The sequence below is a fragment of the Amyelois transitella genome, chromosome Z (genome assembly GCF_032362555.1).
Source record: "Amyelois transitella isolate CPQ chromosome Z, ilAmyTran1.1, whole genome shotgun sequence".
In the NCBI taxonomy this organism is placed as follows: Eukaryota; Metazoa; Arthropoda; class Insecta; order Lepidoptera; family Pyralidae; genus Amyelois; species Amyelois transitella.
In genome coordinates this window covers 13,578,196-13,593,605 of record NC_083535.1, presented here as the reverse complement: position 1 = coordinate 13,593,605, position 15,410 = coordinate 13,578,196, and the positions used below count along the sequence as shown (strand labels likewise).

Genomic DNA, 15,410 nt, shown 5'->3' with positions numbered 1-15,410 from the left:
CAGGACTTTTAATCTGAGTAACGTCAATCTTGTGAATCGGCATAGCCTTCAAAAGTTTATAAAACCAGCTTCGGCATAAGGTAGAATAAAGAGAAATTTTTAAAAAATCTCTGGAAATTGTATAAATTAAGCAATAATTCTTGTCTAATATCAAATATTATCTTGAAAAATCAATTCAATAGATATATTTCACTAAACATGTGTTAACTTTACAGTAACTAAAATCTAAACTAGGTTCTCGTATAATCAATAAATGTAAACTATACCTATGTGCCTGCCACCCATCTATTGATAGGTAGGTAGGTATGTCAAAAATATTAACATGCCTAAAAACTTATTTCCATATACCAACAATATTTTATTATTTTCTTACTATTAAGAATGAAAAATATATGCATAGGGAATATATATAATTTTATATAATTAATCTAATGAAGTATTATCTTTAAATTCCTGATCGTAATTATAAAATTTAGAATATTAATAGCCCGTACCTACTAATTAAGTATAAATATTTCTAAAGATAATTCAGCCAAAAATGCTAAGATTTTTCTAAATTAAGTTATTATTTATTTAATTGAAGGTCAAATTTGTTTTTATTTTTTATACCTATTTTGCTTAAAGTTTATCAATTTGCATTAGGTACGTTTCATCATAAACTTAATTTTAAAAAAATGTTCTTTATTTATATTTATACTACTTATAAATGGTAATAAATGTCTATACTGTCTAAACTTAAAGATAAAATTTCAACAGTGAATGAAAAATTAAAAAAAAAAAAAAGAATTACCCAGTGCATCGTCCCCCTCTCCTCGTACACTCCCATCTGGGGTTCAATTTTTCCGTTTTCTATTTTCGAACGAGCGGGCCTTTGCCCCACAACACGTCACTCACTCACGTGGCATCACACCGCGCGCTGCCGGAGGTCGCCGGCCGACTGGTGCGCTCCGAGCACCAGGAGCCAGGAGGTGGCTGCCCCGCCTCCCGACACGCCCCCCGCGCTGGGGGAACCTGAACGCGCCAAATGTTGTTTTGACGCCGAAGTTAGCCGCGAAACGATATGATTTTCCTACCTTTTGACGTGTGCGAACAAATTCTCGCCGCTTTTGCTAAAATATTGATGGATGAATTGTTTTTTTTTTTTTTTTTTATTTAAATAAATCAACATGTTTACCTAAATATGTTTTAGATGAATCATGTATAGGTAATGTAAACTTCAAATTTTTAGGCGAATGAATTTAAAAAAGAAATGAATGTTAATTTTTATTTCTTCTTTGAATCCATTTCATTTAATTAGAAACATTTTTTTTTATTTAAAGCCTAACTTGTGCAAAACAATCGCTAGCGAGTATCGCCAAAATTAAACGGTGTTACTTTGGTAATTCTGTTTTTGTTTAATTATAATTTTTTTATTAATACATATAGGTACCTACCAACCTAATGACGAATTAAATTAATCAAAGTTTTAAAAAAAACTCGAAAAAAAGTGAAAGAGGCGTGATTTTTTGTATGTAGGTAGATATGTAAAAAAGGAAAACTGCACATTCAGGCGACTGTATGTGCAACTATGATCCAATATGAGTTAGGTTCCCCCGCAAAGGTTGTGGGAGTCACTTAGTGTAAATACCTGACTTCCCTACGATCGTGGTCACAGGGCAAACTCGGGTACCACTCCAGATAGGTAAGAACGTAATCTAGACTGAAAACGCTTATATCTGACTTAAATTACTTTATATGGAAATATATATTTGGACCCCTTTTCACGGAACCCTACCACGTATACGACGATCGGGTCGTACGTCGTACACCTATAATATCCGAGGTCGTCATATCGGAATTTATCAACACAAAAATAAGACTTAATTGGTATTATAATCTTTAATTAGGTACATTGGTACATATATTTCATAATTTATAACTTACATAAGAGAATAAAAATAATCCTACTAATATTATAAATGCGAAAGTTTGTGAATATGTCAGGATGTCAGTATGATGGATGTTTGTTACTCTTTCACGCAAAAACTACTGAACCGATTACGATGAAATTTAGTATGTTGGTAACTGAAGACCCAAAATAACGCACAGGCTACTTTTCATCTCAGAGTTCCCGCGGGTTTGATAGGGTTTCCATGCGGACGAAGTCGCGGGCGGCCTTTAGTATTTTATACAGATGAACGTGACCCAAGTATTTCGATGACTGTTGGCTCTGTCTACCCTGCACGGGATATAGACGTGATTATATGTTATGTTTTATGTTGTTATGTGATGCAGTTTCAACGCGAGCATGAAGGTAAGTGGTCACCGCGACCTATGGTCATTTGCATGCTGGGCGCTGGGTTGAACATCCTGAAACAAACAAATTAAAAACTAGTTTAAACGTGTCCAACTACTTATATGAGTTTTGACAGTTAATATAATGTTGTTTTATTTTGACAGTTAATTATTATAATAAGTTATATATAATATAATAGTAAATAGGTACCTATACTCTATACATAGATACCGATGCGATTTCTCACGACCTCACATTACGATCCTAAGATTTTACTTTTGACTTTAGCAATTTAAAAATTGTAACTTGATAATTGTACCTACTAAACTTTATAATATCGTTGTTAAATTTGAAAATATTCAGATAATTTAACCTCAATCCCAAAAATTTTTACATTGAGTTTTTATTTTAAGCGATGGTGGAGTTACGATTCAATAATCGTCAATAAACATATTTGTTCTATACTTACCAACTTACTAACATATTTTTTTTTTTAAATTCAAATATCTTGTACAAAAAAATAATAGAACAACATTCAAAATATCATAAATCAATGTCATAATGCGACTGCTGTGTCGGACATTGATTTATGTCAACATCCGCAGATAAAACCTTCGCCAACCTTCATATCGTAAAAAATTTAAACATTCCCTTTGTACAGATATTTTCTTCAATAAGTTTATAATGAATTCGAGAACTTCGAAAATTCCAGACTGTTGGCTCTGTCTACCCTGCAAGAGACATAGACATGATTATATGTATGTATTGATGAATAATTCTGAATGATTTAAGTAGGTAGATGCAAAGCAAAATATCTACTTAATTGAGAGATTATAGTCCTTGTCACGAGAATCACCCGTCCATGATTACAAATATTTGAGTGTTACAATTGTTGCATTGTAGTTAATTTCAAGTTTATATCGGTTATAATAACCGGCGTGCTTTCACAAAGGAGGTCCCTATTTTTCTAATTATCCCTCAGTTAATTAACTTAATTTGAAAATATGATTCCCTGGAGCCATTAATCAAAAAGTTGATCAGTGATCGTGGCAGTTATTAAAATTAATTAACAAAGTTATCGGTTCGTTGAGTTCGTGTGAAATTAGGTCAATCGTAAATTATATAAAACGTTTGCACCTACTCATAGCGCCATCTGTGGAGTGCAGATTTTGAAAAATCTATACCTACTAATATTACTTACAAAGCTGAAGAGTTTGTTTGTTTGAACGCGCTAATCTCAGGAACGACTGGTTTGAATTGAAAAATTATTTTTGCGGTGAACAGACAATTTATCGATGAAGGCTTTTAACATCACACTGCAACTATAAGGAGCAAAGAAATAATGGAAAATGTGAAAAAAACGGGGAAAATTTTTCTTCCCTGAGGGCTTCAATGATGCCCAAAATAACTATTTCACGCGGACGAAGTCGCGGGCACAGCTAGTGTCTTTGTAAATGCACTCACTATGCCAAACACCTTAACTTTATTGCATAAGTACTTATATTAACCTAGATTTCGCGCGATGCTTCGCGCCGTGAGATATTCCGAAAAAAAAAGTAGCTTATGTCACTCCCGAGGGTGTATTCTATAGTGATTGTATATCTGCCCCACTTGCGTGAAACTAAGTTCAATATTTTTTGAGTTAATTCGTTACAAACATACAAAAAAACGAACCTTTTCTATTTATTAATTAGTAGTGTGAAAAGATAATAAAATGTTTTTCGTATTGTTTGTACCTATAAATCATAATCCCTACTCCTAACTAATATTTTAAATCAAAAGTTAAAGTTAGTTAAAGGTAAAGGCTAGTACCAACTTAATAATCGTATACATATATAAAATTCTCGTGTCATTATGTTCATTCCCGTACTCCTCCGAAACGGGTTGACCAATTCTCATGAAATTTTGTTACCATATTGAGTAGATCTGAGAATCGGCCAACATCTATTTTTCATACCCCCTTAACATTTTTTTTAACTAGAAATAACAAACATTTATATGGTAAAACTACGTTTGCCGGGAAAGCTAGTCTCATATGTATATATAGATCATTAACTAGGGGCCGCCCGCGACTTCTTCCGCATGGAAACCCTATCAATCCCGCGGGAACTCCGGGATAAAAAGTAGCCTACATGTTATTCTGGATCTCCAGCTACCTACATACCAAATTCCATCGTAATCGTTGCAGTGGTTTTCGCGTGAAAGAGTAACAAACATACACACACATATATAATATTGGTAAGATTACCGTTCCAAACAGATATGGGCTGAACAACAGTGCTGTAAGGGTAGTACGCCTGCTCGGTGCCAGTCGCGTTCTCCTGGTGGGGAAGCAGCCAGCGGTGGTACCAGCTGCAGCAGCAGAGGCAGTACTTGGCCAGGTCCTCGCACGGCTTGCAGTCGGTCTTGTAATGAAGCCAGCCGTACCACTCGGGGGACACCTGGAGGTAGGTATAGAATCCATCCGAAGTAGTTTAATGAACAGCCGTGTGGTTTCCGCGACTTTAGAATAGTAACACTCCATTTTTTTTTTACCATACACCTACATACACACACAGACAATCCTGTCTATATCCCTTGCGCGGTAGGCAGAGCCAACAGTCTTGAAAAGACTGATAGGCCACGTTCAGCTGCTTGGCTTAATGAAAGAAAGTTGGAATAAATATCTAAATAAGATAGGTAAACATCCAAGACCGAGGCCAATCAAAGAAAATTCGTTTCTTATCATGCCTTCGCCGGGTTCGAACCTGGAACCTCCGGTTCACACCGACAAGCGCACTACCGCTGCGCCACAGAGGCCGAATTAATCGGGGTTTATACCAAGAGGAGGAGGAGAGACAAGCGTCGGTGGTTGAATCGGTAACATGCCCGGTTGAAATGCGTATGTGCAAAAAGGGCACAGATTCAAATCCCACCTCGGCCAAGTAGGTACTACTTTCGAAGTTATGTACATTAGTTTGATGACGGCCTCTGTGGCGCAGCGGTAGTACGCTTGTCTGCGACACCGAAGGTCCCAGGTTCGAATCCCGGCCAGGGCATGATGAGAAAAGAACTTTTTCTGATTGGCCTGGGTCATGGATGTTTATCTATATAAGTATTTACTATAAAATATAGTATCGTTGAATTAGTATCTCGTAACACAAGTGTCGAACTTACTTCGAGGCTAACTCAATCTGTGTAATTTGTCCCGTATATATCTATTTATTTCTTACCGACGTTCTTACGGTGAGGGAAAACATCGTGAGGAAACCTGCACATTCAGGCAACTGGATGCGTAACCATAATCGATCCAATACGGATTAGGTTCACCTGCGATAGTTGCGGATGTCAGACGGGAGTCGCTTCGTGTAAACACCTGACTCGCCCAATCCAGGATCCATGGTCAAAGGCATACCCCGGGCTCCTCTCCAGAGTGGTGAGGATGCGACCGGGACTAAAGCCGGGTGGAAGAAGTAGAACATGACAGACCTGACTGGCGTCATACTCGAACTTGACGTTGGAATTGTAGATAACCCAGCGGTTGCGACCCAGCATGTAGTTGCAGTTCTGGTAGTACTTGTTGCCCATGCTGTCAACGCCCACCAGCATCCCTTCCTGTAACCATATGACACATCACACAGATACAACAAAGAATAGGACCACTCCATCCCTTTCCCATGGATGTCGTAAAAGGCGATTTAGAGATAGGCTTACAAACGTGTGGTTCTTTTTTAGGCGATGGGCCAGCAACCTGTCACTATGTCATGGATGTCGTAAAAGGCGACTAAGGGATAGGCTTACAAACTTGGGATTCTTAGGCGATGGGCTAGCAACCTGTCACTATTTGAATCTCAATTCTATCATTAAGCCAAATAGCTGAGCGTAGCCTATCAGTCTTTTCAAGACTGTTGACTGTTTTCAAGGATGAATAATTTTCCCTGTTTTTTTTTTTTTCACATTTTCCATTATTTCTTCGCTCCTAATAGTTGCAGTGTGATGTTATATAGCCTAAAGCCTTCCTCGATAATGGTCTGTTCAACGCAAAAATAATTTTTCAATTCTTCAGCTTTATAATATTAGAATAGATACACATTTTTGACAATAGCTCTCAGGATTAGACATTTTATAAGGATTGGATTGCTAACGATGTATACAGGGTGTATTAAATTGAAACATGCAAACATTTTAATACATATTTAAGTGGTCATAGCCAATATAGTTTCTCGAAGGCCGCGTTCAGCTGTAGGTATAGCCTTGTGACGTTATTGATTTTCAGATACCTACTTACTATGATTGCTAGCCTATCGTATAATAAGAAGAATACTAAGTTTAGTCACCCTTTAATTCTATACCAAACACTCAATTAGGTACTGACAAGCAGCTAGCACACTATGATTACTCCGCTACCACACCTTGTACATACCTTATTAAAATAGAAAATAAACCAACCTTCAAGGTTGTATAACAACAATAGTCACGTCTATATCCCTTGCTGGGTATACAGAGCCAACAGTTTAGAACTGAAAGGTCACGTTCAGGTGTATGGCATTAGTATCAAATTGAGACTCAAATAGTGACAGATTACTAGCACATTGCCGACAAGATGAGTCCCAAGTTTATAAGCCTATCCCTTAGTCTTGTAGCGGGAGCGACGATTCGGCTCGACCGCCACCAAAGGGAAGATCTTCAGCCAGGCTAGGTGTGACATCTGGGGAACCGCGGCTCCTACTTTGTTGTGTCGGAGGTTGTATATCTGCTCCAACGCGTGAAATCTTTGCTTGCGCGATTTAGACTTTTCGATGTTTTTTGACTAATAGCGTCGCGTTTGGTTTGTTGTGACTTTTGGCGCCACAGTCTTAACCAGACTTTGTACATACATACATATCATCACGTCTATATCCCTTGGGGGTAGACAGAGCGAACAGTCTTGAAAAGACTGAAAGGCCACGTTCAGCTGTTTGGCTTAATAATAGAATTGAGACCAGACCTTGCATCATATGGAAATCATAGAAAATACCAACCTTCAAGGTATCGTGCCTCCACAAATCCAGAATAGAATTGATGATGCCGCCATGTTGGGAGATGATCCTAAAAAACCGCGAGAATTTATCAAAGGGTACGATAGACATGGCTATGAATTATAATAATTTGGCGCCAAATCACAAAGAGGTCAGAATTAAAGTTCAACAAAACCAAAGTTTCTTCTTGTTTTAGATTATGTGTGGAGTGGCTACGTAATATTTTGATTAGTTTTGTGACAACTAGTCAGGCATGTGTCAGCAATGACCTTATGAAAGTACGTAAAATGTGTTTTTTTTTATACCTAGTCATAATTTTAATTCGCGACCAAAGAGATCCCACTACTACAAATAACTTTTGCCCGCCTTAAACGGTTTTATAGAATAGAATATTCCGATAGACGTATTACAAACAAATAATCACGTCCTCCGGTTGCATAGAGCAGACTATGTTTAAGAGACTTAAACCCATCGCCTAAAAGTAGAATCCCTAGCTTATTAGCCTTTCCTTAGTCGCCATCCAAGGAAAAGGCATGGATTACTAGAGGCCACCCGCGACTTCGTCCGCGTGGAATCAATCCCGCGGGAACTCCGGGATAAAAAGTATATGTTATTCTGGGTCTACAGCTACTTACATACCAAATTTCATCGTAATTAGTTCAGTTGTTTTTTGGTGAAAGAGTAACAAACATCCATACTGACATCCTGAAATACTCACTAGGTAACTTTCCCATTTATAATATTAGTAGGATTCATATTATATTATTTCGATCTATGGTAAAGGCGATTTTACACCAAAAGCACGGCGCGCGAGACGTCGCTTATATCGCAAGTCATTCGCTGTTTCGCTTTTTTTCGCGCGATAAATACGGCGTCGCGCTTGCGGCAGAGAATTTCTCCATCTAAAGCCGTTAACAATATTCAGCCTTCTCTGTCGCTCTTATAAAATCGTTTTTAGATTAAAATAAACAGGTGTACAAGGTATTGAGTAAAACAAACAAAAGTTAAAGCAACATAAGTAATAATTTATTATTTAACAATCAATCCACATTCAAGATTGTTCACAGCCTAATCGAAACTAAGAAGGAATTACAATTACTTTACCGTATAAATGAACTTTAAGGATATTAGTTGCTGGAAGACGCTAAATAAACTAGTTGTAGTTATAATTATTAATATATATCATGTAAAAAGAAATATACAATATAATAATAATATAATATACAAGACCAAGACAAGAAGATACATACATAAAGTCACGTTTGTATCCCTTGCGGGGTAGACAGAGCCAACAGTCTTGTAAGGACTAAAAGGCCACGTTCAGCAGTGTGACTCAGTGATAGAAATTAAATTCAAATAGTGACAGGTTGCCATCAAATCGCCTTCAAAAAAAAATCCACATTAATTGGCCATAGCCTTTAGTCCCATAATATATACACACATACATATAATCACGTCTATATCCCTTGCGGGGTAGACAGAGCCAACAGTCTTGAAAAGTCTGATAGGTCACGTTCACGCCATTATAAATAAACTAAATTAAAAAAGACCCATCAATTGTTTGATGCCAAAAGACTGGTTCAATGTAAATTACACGTGTACGCGTGTTAATTAAATATTTTGTTACAAATACATAGATAAAGATAAAAATCATAGGCATGATTCGAACTCACAAACATAATTTTTCATGTCCAAACCCATCTTAAAACGTATCTTGCGACTCGGGAGGTAAGCAAGCATGCTTACCACTGCGCTACGTCTTAAGATAATAGAAAGAAGAAGATATACTGAACAAAATTCATTATTTTGAAGCAGTTTTGGAAGTACCTAAAAGGTAAAAGTCTACTCTATTACTGAGCCTCCGCTGTCTGTCTGTCTGTCACCTGGCTGTATCTCCTAAACAGTGATAGCTAGAAGGCTGACAAAAAATACTAAATAAAAAATAATATAAAACATTAAGTACAACGTAATTTTTAAGCAATTTTTTTATAGATTTTAATAAAATGATAGAAACGACCATTTTCCTGTTGATGTTACGGAACCGCTCGTGCACGAATCCGACTCGCGCTTGGCCGGCTTTTTGTTTATTACAAAAAATTATAAATAAATCGAACTGCTTGAATCACATTTCATATTATTTAAACAATACACCCTGTTATTTACAATCATATCTTTTCACGCCATTACAAAATATTACTTTTAAAATGCCATATTCCAGCTTAAATATTATATTGAAATATCTTAGTATATTTTTTAAAAACGCGATGTAACTAAGGCTTAGGGAAACATATCTTTTTCGGAACGTTTTTGACTTGTTTGTTAAATGAAAAACAAAAGTAAGTACATTAATATAGTTACAGTAAATTAACCAAGTATATAATTGACAACAGATATATGGCACGCTATAATTTTTGTCACAAACGGAGATGTAAATACAGTAATTTCAACCTAATTGGCATAATTATTGAAACTATTATGTTGTGTCACTAAATATAATATAACTTATGGCATTATTTAGAATTGCAAAACAATCTAACCTGTATGAGGCGTGAAAAATATGTAGGACATTTTCTGAAAACATCTTAATAACATGGAAATATCTAAAGTTAACAAATAAACTTATAGTAAGTAGTAAATATAGCACATTAAATGGCGTAAAAACTTAAATATAGTATACTTTTATAGAAAAAAATAAATTATACCATCCCAAAATAGTTATGTGTGAAAACATACCAAAGAAAATTAATTTATCCAAAATAAACAAATCAATTTCCACGCCGCATATTTACAATGTTTTACTATTCCTTTGCATGTGTATGTATGTTTTATACCCTAAATATCTTAACACACATAACATGACAACAAGACATAAAAAGCTTACTTATAATAAAATATAAAGAATCTATTTATATTTGCTCACTGCTGGTACATTTTCCCAAGTTCAACGCTATTAGTGGAAAAAAATAAATTCCTTTTTCACAACTGGTTGCGAAACTCGATGATGAGGGTTGCAAACGATGAAAGGTAAATAAATAGATTAGGAAGTAATAAGATATACATTTTAATATTGAAGATGTAGGTACATAATAAAGTAACGAATTTGTAAAAAATCTAAACTGTAATCAAAAATCTAAAATAGATATTTTAGCATATTCAAAGACAATATTTTCGTCAGCGCCATAAAGGAGGCCGATAAAATAAAACGGTACATATAAATGTTGCCATAATATAAATAACCGTTTATTATTGTTAGATAATTTTTTTGTTATATTTTTGACAGGGGTGATTTTTATACTTTTTTATTACATTACCAAGGCTACGTCAAGCTTTCCAATCAATGCACCAGCTACTTTTACATCAAATTCGTATGAACATATAGTTTTTATCACTACCACGTTAACTTGGGAAGTATACCCACGTAATGCAGTTCACAACTAAGTACAAATTAAACATATTGAACCGAACCGTGGTATCTTATAAACACGTAAGTGTATACTAAACTTAACATTTAATAAATGACATTAAATTATGACACATAAAAACAATAATTATATTATTTTTGACACGGGATTTGCTGTCATCTTTCTAATAATTGCTTTGACATAAATTAACCTTTAGATATAAATGAAAGAAAAAACTGTTAAGAGTGGAAATCAAACCTATGTATATACCCGCCTAATTAAGACTGCTATTAATATATGTTTTTCCCGTTTTGATTATGCCGACATTATAAGGCGCTGAGCAGACAACGGTATATTTTTCCTTCGATAGATGAAATATGAGAACCACGCCTTATTTGCATTATAAAGAGACTACATCTATCCTCATGACCAACATTTTGACTGCCTCGGTAGCTTGTCTGTCATACCGGAGGTCCGGGTTCGAATCCCGGCCAGGGCGTGATGTGAAAAAGCACTTTCTCTGATTGGCCTGATTCTTACATACATACCGTCACGTCTATATCCCTTGCGGGGTAGACAGAGCCGACAGTCTTGAAAAGACTGAATGGCCACGTTCAGCTATTTGGCTTAACGATAGAATTGAGATTCAACTAGTGACAGGTTGCTAGCCCATCGCCTAAAAAGAATCCCAAGTTTGTAAGCCTATCCCTTAGTCGCCTTTTACGACATCCATGGGAAAGAGATGGAGTGGTCCTATTCTTTTCTGTATTGGTGCCGGGAACCACACGGCACTGGCCTGATTCTTGAATGAATAATCTATACATACAAGTATATATTAATTAAATTAAGTAACGTTGAGTTAGTATCTCTTAACACAAGTCTCGAACTAACTTCGAGGCTAACTCATCTGTGTAATCTGTCCCGCATATATTTGTTAAATCCACCCAATTCGTGGTCAAAACTTCTACTTTTCGTAATCTGCGCCACGCCTTACAACGCGCTGAACATATATATGTAATTATAAAGTGAACAGCTTAAATGCATCGATGTAGTATGAAGTATAATAACTCAGTCACTCCGATAAACTATGTTGTCTCAATATGCCTCAAAAATCTATTATTTCCGTACTAATTTATTACATTATATACATATAAGTTTATACTACATTATTTATAGATAGTATGTGCTATTTAATTTATACAACGTTGATTTATAGAAAAATAAAATATATCCTGCTGTGGGAACGAATCAGTCTATATAACGTAAGTATATATTATTGAAAGTGTACAGTGGGGCAAATAGAAAATTTGGTGCATCTCTTATATATCTAAGTAGGTTGTGCATCTACTTTTCTATGTGTCTCACTGTACATAAGTAGAAAAAGGCCTTTTTCTATTGTTGAACTGCCTAGAATATGAATTTCATATTAAAAAGCTAGTCTTATTAAAGAATCAGATAAAAAAAGTATAATAAAGTCTAAAAAAAGTCTACTAAAATCACATCTAAATAAATAATGTACACAGATCGCTAAACCTTGTAATTAATGATAGATAATTAGTTTTAATAGTATACAAACAACTACAATACAATTATTCTATACAGATTAAGTACAATATGAGACTAAAAATATTTAAGTCTGTATTTGACACAATATTGTGCGGTAAATGTTTAAAGTGTCGATTATTATTTAATGATATAAATAGTTTTTATGCGGTAATTAAGAAATCAGGGCAACTAATTGTCTCCCTGGGCTTGCGCCGAGAGGTTACTACAGACATAATCAAGATATACAATTTCAAAAATAAATGAACTCATAGTGTAAAAGATTAAGTTCAGTGAATTGGTATTTTAAATTTCCAAAACAAATAGTTAACTCGCTACAAACCTTGCATCCTTCATTTGCGTCATCCACATATGAAATCAATCTTACATGAAATCACGCCTCTTTCCCGGAGGGGTAGGCAGATACTACATCTTTCCACTTGCCACGATCTCTGCACACTTCCTTCGCTTCATCCACATTCATAACTCTCATGCAAGCTCGGCGGTTTCGTTATATCAATTTTCGTTATTTCGTTTGTTTTCATCATCTTTATATGTAGACTTAATACATATTTATTTTTGAGATTTTAATTTGATTTAATTATTAATTGCGTCCGTTATTTCCTCAAGGTTTAAATTAAAAATACCAAAAGAAAAACAATTCAATTAATGGTAAATTTCTGAACAGCGCAATGTGTTCACTTTGGCACCAGTAATTAAATCTATATCTATCGGATTCTATAATAACTATTACAAATTCAATTTAAGGCTATGTTCCGCTACACTCGTCAATCACAGTATGATTTTTCAAAAGTTTATTAATATTCTGTAATTTTAAGAATCTATTGAAGGAATTAGGAAAATCTTAAGAACGGCCATTTTGCTTAGGAGATTAGGCAAAATGGCTGTCAGTTAAACTAGCAAATATGTTTGTTTTAGTGCGAATTATTTCAGAAAACACCCACTTAATAGACCACGTAGTTTTGAATCGTGTCAAATTATTAAAGAATTGTGTGATTTATTTATGTAAATTGATCTAATTAATTTAATTGATGAATTTGTAGTAAGTAGTAATGAATAATATAAATCACTTGTATAAAGACAATTTGAAACTAACTTTTGAAGTAATATTTATCCATCAGATTCCGTCAATTCATTTAAGACTATAAAGATAATAATTCAAGAAGTTTTTGTAGACATTTCAAATGCATCCTTACAGTCTCTTTTCCACAATCACATTATCAACTAGGATATGGAAAATATAATATATATATAGGAATATATTAAGTACTTATCTCATAACTTGGCAACTACATTGGAAGATTTTGGTCTAAGATATCAATTATCCTGACATAAAATATTTGTATAACCAGTGCTCCCAAATTAGTGCAATCATAATTTTTGAGAAATAATTAAGGAATACGTCTCAAATTTAATTCATGAGAACACTTATTTTGTTTCAGTAATTTTTACACAAAATATTTATTCTATTTTTTTTTACTCAGTATATTTTCCAAGTGTTGCCATGAATGGCTCGATTTATTACTACTACGCTACGTAGATAAATTCTACTGACAATTATTTTTTTATTCTAATAAGTAGGCGAAAACTTAAAATTTTAATATATAAGTGTGAAATTTTATTTATTATCACAATAAATTAAATTAAATTTAAATAATAAACGATTTTAAGTATCTTCACGTTAAGTAATTTTCGTTGTTAAGATAACAAAATAAGAAAACACAAAAAATTACTTCTAATATTAAAAAAAAGTAAGTATTTTAAATTGATTCATAAATCAGGTAAACAGTAAATAAGTACAAATTTTATACTTTCAAACTTCAGTTAACAGAAACTAAAAATAAACCCACGTTCACATCAACATATAAGTTAAATGGGTCGATATATCATTCAAAATTAGTGGCACATTGATTTATAAGAAATAAATTACGCTGTTTTAAAGTTTTGGCCTACTGTTCTCAAGGCATACCTCATATATCCGTACCTATTACGGTTCTATTTACCAAGTTGACAAGGCAGACAGTCTTATATTCTTTCTCTTTTCATCTTTTCCATTTACCTCAGAGTACGAAAGAGAGATAAGATAAAACGTACGTCTTGTGAATGTAAATGGATAACTCGGCTTAATCCTAAACTATATTGACACAATATGTAACATGATTCATTACAATATTTACATATAATGTAAATGCCGGCGGCAAATACTTCCTTTTTATGACGATTTATCATACATGCCATGTAGACTAATAGGATAGTTCATTTTCGCGAGAATGTCGTATAAGTCGATATAAGGAAAACAATCGTTGGGTTATCCCACCTCTTATATGACATCCGCACAGTAAATCTGTTTTATATTCTGCCGGCTTTACTTAAATCATCATATTTTTTTATTTTATACCCTCGAACAGCTAGATTTAAAATATTTTCGACTAGACTGTTCCTTCTAAACATAAAAATACCTTTTCCAAAAGAAAAATATAAATATAAAGCTTTTAAATCACCAAAAATAACTCCTTCTAGCGAAAGCAGACAAAAAAGTAGGTAATTTTAATGCTTTTCACAAATAAAAATTAAGAGAAAATGTCTCTAGTCACTAAAGCGTTCTTTAGTGACCACAGAAATATAATCCGAAAAAAAAAAAACATGATCTAAAAAAATAAGAAATAAAAAGTAAACTCGAATTGTTCTATCCATTTAAAAACAAACCAATTAGAAAGAGAGATGTAATATTTCAATTTACGACTACAGAATAATTTCACGGTAAATATATCCCGTCTGAGACTTATATGAGATTTTTTATCAAAGTTGAGAGTCAGGCCTGTATTCCTTCGGGAGTGCTATAAACTGTTTCTTAGTTAATCTTGCTTCCAGTAAATCTCCTTGCATATGGTCTAAAGACCTAATGATCATGTTCTAAGTGGAGGAAGCGCCGTAAGTGCCCGCTGGAGGCCTATATTCCGGGGGGAGCGCCATGACTTGCTTCTTCGTGAAGGCGTACTTTCGAATGCCGATGTTTTTGTGCGTGTTCTCGCGGCGACAGCCCTCACTGTTGAAAAAAATTGAGATAGGTATATATGTTTTGTTTCATTTCTTAAATGTGTGACTTAAATTTTGCCTGAAATATTGCTTCTGATAGATAAATCATTTGTAATTTGGAATTCCTTTTTAATTATG

The 15,410-nt window shown here is 34.3% G+C and overlaps 3 protein-coding genes across 4 annotated transcripts in view; all 3 read right to left on the bottom strand.

Annotated features, from left to right (window-relative positions):
• LOC106129549 (protein apterous) overlaps nt 1-931 on the bottom strand; it is an 81,732-nt gene extending 80,801 nt beyond the window's left edge. For both annotated transcript variants that reach the window (XM_060953823.1, XM_013328147.2), the window contains exon 1: nt 791-931. In XM_060953823.1, coding sequence (XP_060809806.1) covers nt 791-826 — 36 coding nt within the window. In that variant the 5' untranslated portion in view covers nt 827-931. The remainder of the gene's footprint in view (nt 1-790) is intronic.
• LOC106129525 (probable NADH dehydrogenase [ubiquinone] 1 alpha subcomplex subunit 12) lies at nt 905-7,383 on the bottom strand. The gene is made up of 4 exons (XM_060953837.1): nt 7,276-7,383; nt 5,744-5,869; nt 4,524-4,716; nt 905-1,011 (listed from the first exon to the last, which is right to left on the bottom strand). The coding sequence occupies exons 1-4, from the start codon at nt 7,381-7,383 to the stop codon at nt 905-907; spliced, it is 534 nt and encodes a 177-aa protein (XP_060809820.1).
• Nucleotides 7,384-8,275: 892 nt separating this feature from the next.
• The window catches only part of LOC106129524 (inositol polyphosphate-4-phosphatase type I A), a 30,139-nt gene continuing 23,004 nt past the window's right edge, over nt 8,276-15,410 (bottom strand). Inside the window, exon 20 of the mRNA XM_060953543.1 lies at nt 8,276-15,282. Coding sequence (XP_060809526.1) covers nt 15,150-15,282 — 133 coding nt within the window. The 3' untranslated portion in view covers nt 8,276-15,149. The remainder of the gene's footprint in view (nt 15,283-15,410) is intronic.